General features: G+C 36.5%; 1 protein-coding gene across 6 annotated transcripts; it reads left to right on the forward strand.

Annotated features, from left to right (window-relative positions):
- The first annotated feature begins 4,472 nt into the window (after positions 1-4,472).
- Positions 4,473-16,984, forward strand: LOC132558271 (nucleoporin p58/p45-like). Of its 6 annotated transcripts, none has more exons than XM_060222813.1 (17): positions 4,473-4,513; positions 4,747-4,781; positions 5,467-5,904; positions 6,187-6,294; positions 6,677-6,868; positions 7,922-7,949; positions 8,510-8,575; positions 9,421-9,595; positions 9,914-9,993; positions 10,124-10,242; positions 10,724-10,806; positions 11,545-11,743; positions 12,336-12,410; positions 13,105-13,152; positions 13,497-13,550; positions 14,429-14,554; positions 16,509-16,984. In XM_060222813.1, exons 1-17 carry the CDS (start codon positions 4,497-4,499, stop codon positions 16,688-16,690), a joined length of 2,025 nt encoding a protein of 674 aa, XP_060078796.1. In that variant the 5' UTR covers positions 4,473-4,496; the 3' UTR covers positions 16,691-16,984. The 6 variants fall into 6 exon arrangements, with proteins under 6 accessions (XP_060078796.1, XP_060078797.1, XP_060078799.1 ...); XM_060222814.1 differs by having other exon boundaries at positions 12,339-12,410; XM_060222816.1 differs by having other exon boundaries at positions 14,429-14,564; positions 16,509-16,597.
- Positions 16,985-17,290: the final 306 nt, after the last annotated feature.

The following is a 17,290-nucleotide window of genomic DNA, read 5'->3' on the forward strand; positions in this document are numbered from 1 at the left end:
CTCGAGCCAAGACTTACGATTTGCCTATTTGAGGTATACATTATGTTATAAATACACTTATACAAACAAATTATTATCAACTATAGATCGACGGATTGTAACAGATTAATACATCACTCTGGGTTATAAATTACAGATTTCAATCTTAAACGAAAGAAAGTCGCGTGCCAAATATCATTGTGTCAAAGATCAGGTTTAAGTGATCTGAACCGCTGGTGTTTTAAAGTAACTTTTATCTACATCAAACTTTATAAAATATGTAGATTCATATACAACAGTAAACAATTCTATATTTTCTTCTTTGATACGCATATCAGGAATGCCACAAAGCGAGTCGTGTTCAGTGACTTGAAAATCGCCACGTGCACGGCGCGTTGTGGCGTTAGCTTAGACACCCTGTATGCTAATCCTACAACATATTATATATATGCATACACAAAACTGTTCAAAAAGAAGATTTGGACCACTAAAATACGTAATTTGAACAAGTGACATACATGTGCATATAAACCTGATTTTTTGACGCACTTTATTTGGTAATTATTTTACAACAACAGTGTGAATGCGCGACACGAATGGAAATCGTCAACGATAATAAAAATAGGTAATAAAAAGGCGTTTTCGCGGGAGAGTGTAAATGTAAAGGTCATTCAGAAGATTTAAGGTCGACCTTGTCAGAGGTGTAAGTTAATGCTCTACTGTTTTATATCCGATGCTAAGTAAAACTATAGGTATTTAGTCTCGTGTACATGTACCGACTGTTTATTGATGTTAATGCTGATATTTCCCACTGGAAATAACTGTATACGAATGATCAGTATAGGATAACAGTTTTGATGGTATGCATGTATTGACACTGTCTATATTCAGTGTCACAATTTCTGTTACATGACACTACCCTCTAACCTTTATATTCAATATTGCTTATCTCAGGTGACCGTCAAGGCTGCTCGGCCTCTAGTTATATTTAACTTATATAGGGATTATTTGGTACACAGAAAAAATAGTAAGTGGGATATCATATTGATATCATAAGTGGAATCCGCTGAACATTGTGTGGATTGTTTTGGTGTTGTTAATTGTGACGACTTACCTAGAAGCAGGCCATACAGGTCCCATGGCTTATTAATTTTATTTTTTTAATTTTTAAATTTAATTTTCATGGTACCCGACTGACTTCTTCACAGCCTGGTGGTAGAGATGTCTGTTCAGGGTATCCAAGTGACTTCCTCACAGACAGGTGGTAGAGATGTCTGTCCAGAGTATCCGACTGACTTCCTCACAGCCTGGTGGTATAGTCTGGTCGACTGGCTTCCTCACAGCCTGTTGTTAGAGATAACTGGTCCAGGGTACCCGACTGACATTTTCACAGCCTGGTGGTGGAGATGTCTGTCCAGTGTAGCGGACTAACTTCCTCAAAGCCTGGTGGTAGAGATGTCTGTCCTGGATATCCGACTGACTTCCTCACAGCCTGGTGTGGAGATCTGTCCATGGTATTCGATTTACTTCCTCGCAGCCTGGTGGTAGAGATATCTGTCCCGGGTATCCGAATGACTTCTTCAAAACTTGGTGCTAGAGATGTCTGTCAAGTTTACCCGACTGACTTGATATCTGTTCAGGATGTCTGTTCCGGGTATCCGGCTGACTTCTCACAGCCTGGTGGTAGACATGTCTGTCCAGGGAATCCGACTGACTTCCTCACAGTCTGGTGGTGGGGATGTCTGTCCAGTGTAGCGGACTAACTTCCTCAAAGCCTGGAAGTGAGATGTCTGCTCAGGGTACCCGACTGATTTCCTCACAGCCTGGTGTTAGAGATGTCTTTCCAGGGAATTCGACTGACTTTCTGACAGCCTGGTGGTGGAGATATCTGTCCACGTTACCCGACAGACTTCCTCACAGCGTGGTGGTAGATATGTCTGTCCAGGGTACTCGACTGACTTCCTCACAGCGTGGTGGTAGAGATATCTGTCCAGGGTATCCTATGCACTGCCTCCCAGCTTGGTGGAATCTGTCCAGGGTATCCTATGTACTGCCTCCCAGCTTGGTGGAATCTGTCCATGATATCCTATTTACTGCCTCCCAGCTTGGTGGAATCTGTCCAGGGTATCCGACTGTTGAATTCTGTTGAATGGAAATATTACTGAATGTGAAATTAGAGAATCCATTGTAGGTTTGAAGTGTAATAAAGCTTCGGGTTTTGACGGAATTTTGAATTAATATTTATAATCTACTGTTGAACTGTTTAAACCTTTGTACTGTAAGTTGTTTAATATTATATTTAATATTGGTTGTATTCCCGACTCTTGGAAGATAGGGGTTATTAAACCCATCTATAAACGTAAAGGAGATCCATCAGACTTAGACAATTACAGAGCTATAAGTCTTGTTTCATGTCTAGGAAAAGTTTTTACATCAATATTTAATAACAGACTAAACAAGTTGGCTGATGAAATTAATCTAATTACCTGCTCCCAGGCTGGCTCCAGGAAAAATCATTCCACCACTGACAACATTTTTATTCTACATGCATTGACTTCTATTTATTTTTCTCTAGCAAAGAAATTATTCTGTTCATTTATAGATTTCAGAAAAGCATTTGATTCAGTTTGGAGACTTGGTCTATGGAGAAAAGTTCAAAAGAGTAATATAACCGGAAAGATGTTCAAAGTAATATTTAATTTGTATGCAAATACTAAATCTTGTGTCAAAAATGGAAATGAATTGTCAGAAATGTCCATTTGTAATATCGGGGTAAAACAAGGAGAAAATTTATCACCGTTTTTATTTTCAATTTATCATAATGATCTGGAAAATTTTTCATTTATATCTGTTGGGAGTTCGTCATATATGAAAGAAATGTTGTACAAATCAGAACTGGACATCGTGGTCAAATATCGCTCGGTCGGTCACTAGTTGTTTTTTTCATAACACGATGATAAGTTTTTAACAGCCATTCCAAAATCGGCAAAAATTGTACGTTGTTTTTTTCTTTGTAGGGAAAGTTGGAGTAAAAGCTTGAAAGTAAAATGGATTTCTCTGCTGATAACCTCTTTGCACCCTTACAGTGATGAATTTGTCTATGATTTTATGAGGGCTGTTAACAGTGCCTATTCCTTTCACCCCTTTTTGTGTGTTGCGATGATAATTTGTCATTAACTTTGTAGTCATACCTCCTGTATCCATTATGACGTCACTCCAGGGATGTGAGTAGCGCGGGTAGAATGCCACCGTCAAAAACTCCTGCGACTGTCACGAGTAGGTCTCGAACCCGCAACCCAGAGGTAGAGGGCTAGTGATAAAGACGGGTAGCGCCTTTACAACTCGGACACCGCGGCCCAGAGATAGAGAGCTAGTGATAAAGATGGATAGCGCCTTTACAACTCGGACACCGCGGCCCAGAGGTAGAGGGCTAGTGATAAAGCCGGGTAGCGCCTTTACAACTCGGACACCGCGGCCCATAGGTAGAGGACTAGTGATAAAGATGGATAGCGCCTTTACAACTCGGACACCGCGGCCCAGAGGTAGAGGACTAGTGATAAAGATGGATAGCGCCTTTACAACTCGGACACCGCGGCCCAGAGGTAGAGGACTAGTGATAAAGACGGGTAGCGCCTTTACAACTCAGACACCGCGGCCCAGAGGTAGAGGACTAGTGATAAAGACGGGTAGCGCCTTTACAACTCGGACATTGCGGCCAGTTTACGATGAAATAGACACACAAAGATGATCACTGTTGACGGAAAAACTTGAACAATTAATATATTTTAAGAACTGCATGTAAATGAAGATTATTACATATTTATACAAACGATCATATTCTCACTGCAACATAAAAACCGACGTAGCATAGGTCCCAGATGTTCATTTATCAATAATCTCCCTTTGTCAGGTTGTAAGTGTCACAATTTTCATTTTAAGAACGTTACATCTTACATGTTTTATTATTTTCGTAAAGAAATATGATAAGAATGTATCAGGAGATTTGGTAAATGGTTTGATATTTAGACAATGGCACGTTAAGATACCAGAAATGAGCCTGATGTCGTTGAGTCTATGATATTGTCATCCCTAATAGTAAAAACGGAGTCAAAATATACGAAAATAGAAAATGCGAGAGTGAGTGAGCTTTTCAATAAAACTATCAGTTCGCAGTCACTCGGCGCATACGGCCACGGAACGATCACGAGGCGCATCCTGCGGAGTCCCTACGGTAGACGTTTATATATTGTATACTCGACACGACCACGTCGTTGAAGGTAACTACACTGAATATTATAGCAATAAATAGTAATTTTCTGTAATTCAATTAACTATTGACTAAGGCCACACTTTTATATTGCAGGGTTTTTTCTTCTATGTTTTGTGACATTGTCATTCGCGTGAGATTCTCTAAACACTAAACATGCATTATAATCATCGATTCCGGACCGCGCAACACTGTCAGGTTTTCCCGTTACAATCGCCGATCGAGGCCCACGTGATTTCTGGAAAAAGCCATGAACACTGGAGGCGGGTAAGTTTCCACCACAAAAAAAAAACAAAAAAACAATGTGAACTTCACTTGTAATTATTCAATATCTTGGTTAAAGGTAAAATACTTAGATAAAGTTTCGTTGTTCAGTCAGACTTACTTGATATATGTCGATAGTGTAAAAACCGAATCGGTAAATTTAGGAGATTGGTGATTACATTTACTGACAATGCACAGGTTGGATTGATACCGTCAGTGTAACATTTTTGTTGTAGATTCAACTTCAAAGGATTTGGTACTCCTTCGACAAGTAAGTAAAATATTTGAAATATGTCATAATAAGTTCTAAATGTTCCATACATGTAAATGAACTTGATATCCACCATCTTGGATCTATCGACGGTAGGGATTCCCCCAATCTAAAAATAGATTGGTCTCTCTCTTTAGGTACCGTACATTTAGCATTACTATGATTATACGCTACTTCTATTGTCTGGATAGAACAATATATACTATATACATCTATCTAAACCTTCAACAAAAACAACTCATTACAATGTTATACAAATATAGCAAATTAATATACTTTATCGTCCATAAATATATATATATGTTTTAGAGCTATATATTATATACAGTCAGTACATGTGTACTACTCCTCGTCTACTTCTGACATGGGTCAGTAAAATCAACCCAGAATTTGCTTCTACAAAGCAGTTTGGTAATTTCCCTAAACGATAAAGATGATATACCTATGTATCCTGGTGCTTGGAATTTTGTGACAATTTTCTGAAGATTCTTTATGATATCACATTGGGGCAGTTTATGTATCAATGAGAAATTGTTGCTAAAACATTCATCCATTTAAACTTAATCAGGTTAATTACTTGTGTATATCATGACTGTATTTGACTTACATGTATATGACTCTGATAAGAGTTGTTTATGTCCTTTATGTGACTTAAGATTTAACCTTGTTTCTTCTTTACAAACAGATGCTCCAGGAGTTACAGCTGCCACACCCTCTGGGGGAACAGCCTCACCTGCATCTGGCTTCAACTTCGGAGGATCGTCTACCCCATCTCTAGGGGGTTTGGCTGGAGCAGCTGCTTCTCCTTTGACTGGGTTTGGTACACCTGCATCAACCAAGCCTGCTAGTCTCTTGTCACAAACTTTAGCAACTAGCACAGCAAAAACCACTGCTGGAGGTGGCTTGACTTTTGGTGGTGCAGCTACACCAGCTGCAGCAACCACATCAGCCCCTTCTCTCTTAGGCACCCCAGGGGGGTTGCTAGGGTGTGCAACTTCTGGTGGACAAGGGGGGACTCCTGGGACAGTGGGATCTGGCAGTCTCTTTGGGTCAACTTCTGTAGCTAAAACACAAGCTACAACTGGCTTCAGTTTGGGGACTACCACTACAGCTGGGTCAACAGGTGAGTATATGTGTCTCAATTTATTTGTATAAAATATTTCTCCAATGTGAAGTCACACAGTTGCATTATATTCTATATTTGTTACATTGATGCAGTCTTGTCAATTTTGTTTCAATTTTTGGTCAGATGTAGTGGGATATGTACCTACTTTGTGACAAACTGTAACGTACATGTTTCTTTATGATAAACATCATTGTACCATATGTGACCTGAGTGTTTTTGGTTAGCTATAACAGCCTGTATTTTTGATCTGACTTCTGTATGCTTTGCCTGTTTTATCAGGTCTCACATTACCAGGACTAGGAGCCAAACCTAGCACTACCTCCACAGCAGCTCCTACAAGTAGCCTACAGACTGGCTTTAATTTTGGTGTCAAGCCCACTGCTACAGGTTTGTCCTAACTTCTATCACCATATTTGGAAGTCACACAGAGTTTAGGATCCAAGTAAGAATGCTTAGATAAACAATTATGTGGTTTCAATAATTTTAAAAAGTTAATGTTTCTATATTCAGTAGTGGAGAAATGTTAGGAGATTAGGTCTGCCTCAAAGAAACCAGCTTTCTGTACATGTTGAAAAAAGATAAGTTAGATAACTCTAGCTTTGTTAGAATAAGTCTTTTACCGTCGTCATCCAAAATCTGGCGTTATCTACTACCTGAGAAATCAAGAATACTTTTCCAGCTTCAAGGATTTTATTTCCTTGTTCAGCTTCATACTGTTTACTAAAATCTTCAAGTTGAAAAAAAATATTGCATGTCTATTCCTCTTTAGGGACCGCAGGAAGTGCCACTTCTGGGTTTGGTTCCCTAGGAGGTGGAGGTTTAGGCAGTAAGACAACAGGCCTAGGGGGAGGTGCGACAGTTCTGGGAGGTACAGGGACAAGCGTCTTCAGCAACATCGCAACAAAACCACAAACAACAGGTCTTGGTGGTGTTGATCCTAAAACATCACAGGCTGCTACAGGTAGTCCTTGTAATTAATATTAATATCTTATTACTTGGTAGATGAAATCTAATACACTCTTAGGGTATGCTGTTGTGGGAGGAAATTCTAACTGAAGTAGAATTCAGGACCATATTGATCCGACTTTGTGACGATTCTTAACCAAATTTCACCAGAAGAATAGAATTTTTTCCATGTCTGCCTATTGATGCATAATACTAGCAATGAAACCATATGTTTTTAGCTCACCTGGCCCAAAGGCCTGAGTGAAACTATGCTGTGTTGCAGCATCCGTCATCCGTCTGCCACCCATTGTCAGCTTTTTCCTTTAAACAACTTCTTCTTAATAATCAGTGGACCAAAATTTTTGATATTTTAGCTGGTTCTAGAATGAAGCCTGACAAAGTTCGTGAAAAGAAATGACTTTAACTTATATTCAAGGACACAGGGATAAAACTTGTTAAAATTTTTAAACAACTTCTTCTCGTGAACTCATAGGCCTAGAAGAATGATATTTGGCTAGTACGTTCCTAGGATGAAGCATTGAAGTTTGTGAAAAGAAATTACCTTGATTTATAATCAAGGTCACAGGGGTCAAATTTGTTAAAACCTTTAAACATCTCCTGAACTTAATAGGCTTAGAGGAATGATATTTGGCTGATATGTATATACAAGGTGAGTGCTGCAGGCCCATTTGGCCTCTTGTTACATACATATAGTAGATCTGTAGTGTTTGAAATTTTATGCTTGGTTGAAATAAGATAGATATAAACATTTTAACTGTGGGAAGTGCTATACATTGGCTTATTTTGGATGGATAGAGCACTGTAAATTAAAAAGGATATCAAGTGTGTTAGAATGATCCTTTATGAGTATATCACTTTAGGTAAACAAAAGAAATTTAGTGGAAGAATTAATTTTTGGAGGCTCCTTAAATAATTGGGAATGAATTATGTTTCCAAAAAGTTATATTTCTACATCATAATAAAAATCACATTATAATTTTTTAAAAATTACTTGATTAATTATCAGTATGTCAGTAAACAACGATTGGTCACTGGTTTACTGTTACAGGTGAAGCAGCCACGGATGGTAAACCTGGGTAAGTTTCACATTTCTTAACTCCTGTTATCACACACTTACATTATACATATTCTCTGTTTGTGATAAATTATCTCAAAAAACAGTGGACCAAATGTTTTGATATTAAGCTGGTATGTTCCTGAGAAAGCCTGCGAAAAGAAATGACCTTGGCCAATATTCAAGGTCACAGGGGTCAAATTTGTTAAAACCTCGTGAACTAATAGGTCTAGAGGCATAATATTTGGCGGTATATATATACCAGGTGATTGCTGCAGGCCCATTAGGTCTCTTGTTTAACCTGTGTAGCCTAATTTCAGTTTGCAGGGTGTATCTTGTGATTGTGTAATCAGTATTTTGGCTTTATAACACAATCATTGTGAAAATGATTGTCTGTATTTGTTTGGGATCACTGCTCATTGGAAGTGAAATGTGGTGACTTCGTTATGTTTTACCAGCTTGTGTCATACCTCAGATACATGGAACCTTGTTATTTCTTTTTATGGTTAATCAGTAATGATGCTTTGCAAACAGTTTGTCAGAATTTTTTAAAAAATAATTGACATCTTGCTTCATGTTAAGGGATGGCAAAGCTCTGAAGAAGACCTATATTCCACAGCCCATCGTGGAAACAGTAGGGGAATTTGAGTAAGTATGACTTGTGGAATTTTTCTCAAATTTCATATATAGGTTTGCCATGGTCTTTGTTGTACAAATCCATTTTGGGACTGATCAGGGTGAAAAAAATGTGGTTGAAAGGTGGCCATTTTTGACAGTCATAATTTGTTATTCCTTTTTTTTAGAGAAGTATTAAATGAATCATTCTCAAATTTCAGATGAAGATTTGCCTTTGTTCTTAAATGTGCAAAAACAAGATGGTTGATAAGTGGCCATCTTTGTTTTTGACAATGAATTATTGTTATCACTGTTTCTTTAGATTTAAAAGATGGATCTTTTATCAGGTTTTGTATCTAGGTTCCCCTTGGGCCCTAGTTATATCTATTTGTTTTTGGGACTGATTAAAAAAAATTGGCAGTGTAAGATTATTCCATCTATTTCCCAAATTTTATTTCATAAAGAGCAAAAATAGGAAAGAAAGGAAAAAAATCGAACTTCTAAGGAACAAATAAATACATAAAAAAAGATGGTGGTCACCAAGATCCCTCTAGTTTCGCATTTTTCATGATCGGTCCTTTTAACATGAAAAAAAATTATAGAAGATGATGCAAAAATTAACATTTTTGAAGCTGAATCTTTCAGTCTGATCAAATGTGACTGGAAATATGGTGGAATCTTTTTATTGAACTTTGGATAACTTATGATTATGTTGTGTGTTTGATTTTTTAGAGATAGATCGTTGATGATATTGTTTGTTGACATGAGGCAGCTGAGATGTTTGTTGTTAGAAATAGTCCAGGTGGACATTTAAAAGTTAAGTTGGAACTACTTGTTTCTTGACAGGAAGTAGTTGAATTGGTCATGTTTGTTGACAGGAAGTATGTTAAGGAAGAGAAAAATGTCCAGGATGACTTAGTGAGGATGTCATCCAAGCCAATGTATAAAGTCCAGGAAGATGTGATGGCTCTAAAGCAGCTCCTCTCTGTTGTTTCAAATGGTGTCCAGCGCAATACCTGTGCTGTTGAGAAACTGAAAAGGGAGATGACTCAGGTATACTGCTGATTAATGGTTTAATATGTATCATCAACCTTAGAATAACATCTAGTTCAGTTTAAAGCAAAGTAATTGTCATAATCAAACTCCTTAAATCATTTGATTTTAGCAATAGCAGCAGAAATACAGATATTTGTTTAGATGTGAAGAATGAGGCAGTAAGTGTAATGGAACTTCAGACAGGCAAGCTATAAACAGCTCTGAAAAATCCTTACAAAATGTCAATAAAGGTCTCACTTTATATTTTGTGAAATGCTACAAGTTCATGCAGAATATGAGGATATGAAAAATTCTGTCAATCCTTGCGTTACATAGGAACTTAAACATGCTGAGATGGCTCAGCGTACAAAGGACATCCCGCCTGGTCTGCAGTATGAGAACACTGCTCCAACAGAGTGAGTAGTCTTATGTTATATTCTGTGATCCTCTTGACAGTTTACAACTTTGAAAATCACACAAGGAACACAATTATAATATAGTTATATAAAGCCAACACTGTGACAATAATGTCTTTTCCTTTGTTAGATATTTCCAACACCTTGTAGAGGACTTTGAACACCAAATGTTACAGTATAGACAACAGATAGAGACTTTGGAGGGCCACTTAGCCTCCCTTCATCAGCCTAGTAAACTCTCACCAGAGGGTAGGTATATCATATCAATAAAATCTTAACCTCGTTTACTACTTTTCCTATATTTTTGTTAATGTTAATCCTTTACTCAGATATAAGATATAAAAATCAAACCAAAATGTTGAGAGATTTTGATAGCTGACAGAGTTCTTGGGTATTGAATCATACTAGATACAATGTACTGCAAGTTTCAGGAAAAATCAACATTATTTCTGGCTTTTTGTTTATAAAACATGAACATTATTTGTGTTACTGTAGAAAAGATATGAAAAAAAAACTTTTACTAAATTTGATGAATCCAACACTTTGGTCATTGAAACACATGAAGAAACGAGCTTCAGAGATTCAGAGATTCAGACAGAAAACCATTATATATCAGACAGATAACCATTATTGTATGATTACAGAGTTGATTGTTTTGATGAGGAAGTTACATGAGATTCAGACAGAAAACCATTATATATAACAGATAACCATTATTGTATGATTACAGAGTTGATTGTTTTGATGAGGAAGTTACATGAAGCATTCATTGCTTTAGCAGCACAGCTACACCATGTACACGAGGCAGTCAAGGTAAGACTTCCCAGTAGAGCTGTATATTTTTGTGAGTTTCCAGTAGAACTGTATATTTTTGTGAGTTTCCAGTAGAACTGTATATTTTTGTGAGTTTCCAGTAGAACTGTATATTGTTGTTGAGTTTCCAGTAGAACTGTATATTTTTGTGAGTTTCCAGTAGAACTGTATATTTTTGTGAGTTTCCAGTAGAACTGTATATTTTTGTGAGTTTCCAGTAGAACTGTATATTGTTGTTGAGTTTCCAGTAGAACTGTATATTTTTGTGAGTTTCCAGTAGAACTGTATATTTTTGTGAGTTTCCAGTAGAACTGTATATTTTTGTGAGTTTCCAGTAGAACTGTATATTTTTGTGAGTTTCCAGTAGAACTGTATATTTTTGTGAGTTTCCAGTAGAACTGTATATTGTTGTTGAGTTTCCAGTAGAACTGTATATTTTTGTGAGTTTCCAGTAGAACTGTATATTGTTGTTGAGTTTCCAGTAGAACTGTATATTGTTGTTGAGTTTCCAGTAGAGCAGTATATTGTTGTTGATTGGTGTTCATAGCAACCCTGTGTTGGTGTTTTAGTATCTCATTATAGTAACATTGACTGTCTCCATGCGTAAACAGTTAAATATCTTGATATGTAAACATTGATGTCATATTTTAACACAAGTTTTGTTACTGTGTTAACATGGATGTGTTCTTCTAGAAATATTGGGTGTCCAGTAAATGTTGAATTTTTGTGTTTATACAGACACAAAAAGATCACTACCTCAACTACAGAAAGATTTATCTTCATGACAGTAAAAATATCTTCGATCGTGAGAAAAAGGCAACTTCACAAGCCCATCGCCATCCTACCACACAGATGGGTCCGAGTCCTTTTGCAGATATGTCTAACGCTGCTGCAATTGCCATGGCATCGGCCTTATCTAGGTCACAACAGCCTGCAGGTAGATTTATACTGATGTCAAGGTCACAGTAGCCTTTAGATGGATTTATACCAATGTCAAGATCAAAACTGCTTACAGGACCTTCAGGAATGTCTTTACTAATGCCAAGGTCACAACCACCAATTGATAGGTCTATACTATTACCATTCACAACAGCCTACAGGTAGATTTATACCAATATCAAGGTCACATCAGCCTACAGGTCAGTGTATATCAATATCAAGGTCATAGATATAGGACAGCTTTTTTCAAGGTCAACAGCAGATGCGTAGATTGAAGTGGTCCAGGTAAGAAAAGATGTTCAGCTTTTGACTGACAGGTGTCTAGTGACAGAGTGGTAATAGTTTGTGTAGATTCATGTTTTAATTTTTAATTCTGTTTAAGTGACTAAGTTTGGTTTTCTTTTGAAAATTTAATCTATTGTAAATTTGTGTTTACCTCGGAAAGGTACACATCAGTTACAGTTTGTCTTTATTTCCAAACTGCTTTCAAAAAAAGATCACTTCTACTATTTTACATGATATTAATGACAAACAAATGTTGACTTTTGTGAGTTTTCACAGTGAGGAATTTAGATGTCTGAATGTTTCAGTAGCTGGGCCACCTGTGGCTGGACTAACAGGAGCAGGAGGATTGTTTAATAACCCATCGACAACTACTGCTACAGGTGCGATATAACCAACTTATTGTGTACTTCCTAGATTTCATTGTTGATATTGGTCAAGGAAAATAAATGCAAGAAAATTGTTTATTGACTTATGTTGACTGTCTTATATGATATATACATGTAATTATAACTTAGAAACAACCAGATAGCTTCTGACCACCGAAGTGATTAAAAGTAGGTCACCCACAAATTCTGTTTAATGAAGCTAACATTCTAATTTGTTAAACTTCATTGAGGCTTAAAAATGTTGAAAGTTACTTTGATTGATTGGTATAAATTGTAACACCAAGTTATTTTCTCGAAGGCCTTAATGGTGGATGTAAAAAGCTATGAGATGTATATTGTCATTGATTTCACTGAAGCACTGATTTAGGTGATTAATGTGATACAAGATACTTATGAAGAGAATTTTTAAAAGAAATGTGTTATCTGGGATTTGTCATTCCTAACATGCTATACTCATTAAATCATTCTGGTCCTGTTATAATGTCGTTTACTATCTGCAGAAGTTGGGTATTTTTAGTGAAATATGCAAAATCATTTTTACTACAAACACAAAGAAAAAATTGGTTTGTTATCAAAGCCATATCACAACACAATATATAGTCTCTTTTTTTTCTTTTTTTTTTTAAGTTTTAAAATGTCATGGGGAGGACTTATTTCAAAGTGCCTAATTAATCCTTGAACTTTGTAGGGTTTGGATTTGGGACAAACACAGGAACCCAGGCCAGCTCTGCACCAGGTATATATTATTAATCATGGCTTTTATTGTATTTAAAGTAAATACTTTTGAAAATGTTAAGTGCCCTTGACAGATGTGTGATAAACATTAACAGATCCCATTACTAACATTGTTCTGAGTGTCAGACTGGTAGAATCACATCCCAATCTTTACATTTTCGCCAGTGTTTCCCTGTTTGTGCTTCATACATGTGTATCTAAAAATTTTGTGTGGATTTTTCTTTTTATATATATGTACTGAAAAATTATCATTGTGAAGATGCTCCAAGAGATCTATGTTTTAGTACTCCTCCCGAAAATTTTAAGCATCAAAATGATATAAACATCGGTATTTAAATTTTGCAGGTTTTGGATTTGGTACAACTACGTCATCATCATTTGGACTTCTAGGCTCAAAAGGTATGAACCCTTATCAGTCTGTAACTGAGGTATTACTCCATACTGACTATAACAAGGATTTACATAGTAGTTATGTTTTGTCACTTACAAAGTCACTGACGTACAGATTGTAACATAGGTCTTTTGTGTTTATTACAAAATTTCCACCTACATCATGTTTGTAACACGATTTCTTTCCTATTCAGTGTTTGTAACAGAATTTCTTACCTTTTCAGTGGTTTTTTTTCGCAAAATTTCTTACCTATTTCGTGTTTGTAACTAACTTTCTTACTTTTCCAGTGTTTGTAACAATCTTTCTGACGTTTTCTGGTTTTATTACAAATTTTATGACTTTTCCAGTGTTTATAACAAAAGTTTTGATGTTTTCAGTATTTGAAACATAATTTTCAATGTTTATGTAATTTCTGACCTCTTAACCGTTTTAAGTCGTGGGATCGCACAACATATTTTAATACTGAATAGATACATCAACTCCATGTTTATCAATTATATATCAAATAACTGTAATCTCCCCAGTCATTAATCAGTATATTAATAGATCAACAGTAACCGTCTCACTTTGTGATTCATTGATGCGCGTAAGGGATGATGTGTCCCGATTGTATAAAACATGCATGCACATTGTTTTCAGTGGGTTGTGCGATCCTACAAATGTAGTAAGGTTTCTGACTTATATAGAAAAAATTAATTTCTGTAAAATATCTAACAGAATTATCTTGAAGTACGATAGGAAATCAAACCTTGAAAGTGACCACCTGTGTTTAGAGACGACTTAGACAAATCCTGCTGTTATTTTCTTGTTTACTGTAAGTATCTTGCTATGGGCTTTCAATCTCTAACATCATGACTTTCTCATGGTTCCTCAATGTTTTTATTAGGCTTTGGGACCGCTGCCACGACAACTGTAGCTACCTCTGGTAGTGGTGGCTCGCTGTTTGGTGGCTCCATTTTTGGCAGTACCAATCCGACAGGCTTAGGGGGCACTGCCACCGTCAGACCTCTAGGTTAGTGGTGGTAAGCAGCCTCACTTTCTATCACCTTTCATCGCCTGCATCCCTTCCATCATCTTTTGACCCTTGGCCCTTGAACCCTTGTCACCTTTTACCTCTTCCCAAAACTTTCATACCTTTTTCTTGCATTTGTTGCTTTGACAACGTCTTTGGCCTGAAGCTATTTCTTGATTTGTTTTTGTTTGTTTGTTTTACCATCTTATGTTGGCTAATCAAAGCATGAAACTTTTGTGTCTTTATTTACATTTCAAATTGCAATGTAAGTCTCTGAGTAACACAGCTATCTCTTCTTGATTTTATGATAATTTTCATTCTTGTCACTCGTACCTTTGTCACTGGGATTCTTTACCCGTATCTGTTCTGTCTTGTACCTTTGTCACTGGGATTCTTTATCCGTATCTGTTCTATCTTGTCGCTTCCTTAATCAGTGCCATCACTTTAGGAACTTTCTATTTCTTTAGAAATTTTTACCTAACTTGACCAAATGCCAACTATGGATTTAGAGTTTGTGTTCCAGAGTTTCAAAGTCAAGGCCACCATTACAACTTATAAAATTGTGTCATCCAGTACTACTACATGTATTGCGTCAGAGCAGGAGAATTCATATCTTAAGAGATATTTTCTAGTTCAGTAAAGATTGAGAACCATAAATTACCAGTGTTCAAAGTGTTTCAAACTTTTTAATTTCTCTTCATGTTTAGGTGGTTAGTACTTGGATGCTGTGTGTATAGGTTTATGTGAATTGATTTCCTTTCTTCAAAACCTGTCAAACAGATTAGTTTCCTGAAAAGCTTGTGAACAATATTACAGTAAATAGATCCTTGTTTGTATAGGACCCTATGAACATTTTCTGATTTGTTAATGTAGTATTAATTCATTGTCAACACCAGCACCTGTAAACACCACCCATAGTAAAGCCTACTTTAAAAGAGAAATACAGTTGAACTATTGGGAAAAAAGTTTTTCCCACATATAATATTCCCTCTTATTGACCCAGAAAGAAACACCAAGGGGTCTTACTGTGTGAGGAAACCAGGGTACCCAGGGATAATCCACAGACAGTTGACCCCAATACCTTCTCATATCTGTTCTGGAAATCAAACCCTTGGTGCTTAGGTGAAATGTAAATGCGTTACCACTGTGCCACCTGACCAGCCTAAAAGCAATAAAGCATTACCAGTGGTGTTTACTGCAGAGGTTAAATTGTTATCTATATTATATATAACTGAAGGATTATGAAGGGAGAGGTCAGACAGAACCCAATGTGAATATTTACATTTCCTGATAAATAAAACTTGCACTTTGGAGAAATGGTCAGACCTGATAGAGATGTAATTTGTATAATAAATATACATCACATGTGTCACTTTATACAGTTTTGTCTGTTTTGAATCCATGTGTTTATATTTGTTTTATAATTACTCCAAATATATGTGCCTTAATATTTTCTTTATCATTGCTCAAAATACACAACCTTGGCATTGTATATCATTACTCAGAATTCATGACCTAGGCATTGCATGTATATCATTACTCAGAATACACAACCTTGACATTGTATATCATTACTCAGAATACACAACCTTGACATTGTATATCACACAACCTTGACATCGTATATCACACAACCTTGACATCGTATATCACACAACCTTGACATTGTATATCACACAACCTTGACATTGTATATCACACAACCTTGACATTGTATATCACACAACCTTGACATTGTATATCATTACTCAGATTTTATAACCTAGATATTTTATGTGGAGTGTATATTCGTATCATTGCCTAGAGTACCAGTATTTAACCTTAAAATTGAACTTTTCGTATTATCTCACAGAGTTCTCAAATTAGATATTATTTTATGTACATGTATATCATTATCAAAGCTGTGTGGCCATAAAGTGAATCAACTGATGTTTCTATACTTGATTTATTGTAGGTTTTGGGACAACCCCTCAGCCACTGGGAGGGTCCACTGGATTTAACCTTAGTACCACACAGCAGACTCCTGGGTTGACTTTTGGGACCACACCTGCCTTTGGTGTGGCTGCACCAAATGCAGAAACTCCTTTTCAGCTCAATAAGCCCCCTCCCCCAGGCAGTAAGCGGGGTAAACGATGAAGAGCTTACTGGAATTACTTGACACTGGAGGGAAATATGTACAAGTTAATGTTTATTGTAATGTCATTGTCATCAATGTCAACACAACAGCAGAAATTTCTTTCGTAGTAAAATTGCATTGGCTTCAAATACAACACTGTACAGACATGTGATTCTCCACAACAGCAATAGTACTTCATGAAGTTTACAGTGTCTACTGTTGCAAGTTATTAATTATATATGAACTTGAAATGACATTACAATTCTGGTATTTACTAGGTTGTAAACATCATTGTAAATAAAAATAACATTGGATCTTTGTTGTTGTGTGGTTTCTGTGCAGTGGGAATAAATTGATGGTGTCCGTCTTTAATGATCATACTCAGAAACCATGACTGGTTTCATGTATCCCTCAGACTCTTATTAATGTTGGTTCTTCAATGGCTCTTGTAGTATCTATTGAATTTCTTGTCACTCCCATGTATTAAAAATAAACTGGGGACTTGATTATTAATTCAATATGCACACACAAAAAAGGCATGATAATGGTTCCCATCTTTACATCATATTAAACACAATATGAAATTCAAATGTTACCTTCAGTTCTGAACAAACATGATG

This window comes from Ylistrum balloti, unplaced genomic scaffold (genome assembly GCF_031769215.1).
Source record: "Ylistrum balloti isolate Yb309-2 unplaced genomic scaffold, AGI_CSIRO_Ybal_v1 Utg370778, whole genome shotgun sequence".
NCBI lineage: Eukaryota > Metazoa > Mollusca > Bivalvia > Pectinida > Pectinidae > Ylistrum > Ylistrum balloti.

What these genes read in the sequence shown, in the direction of transcription:
- LOC132558271 (XM_060222813.1), top strand. An exon ending in TGTCAAGCCCACTGCTACAG is followed by an intron (nt 6,295 to 6,676) that starts GTTTGTCCTAAC and finishes ATTCCTCTTTAG; the next exon opens with GGACCGCAGGAAGTGCCACT. An exon ending in TAGTAAACTCTCACCAGAGG is followed by an intron (nt 10,243 to 10,723) that starts GTAGGTATATCA and finishes GTATGATTACAG; the next exon opens with AGTTGATTGTTTTGATGAGG.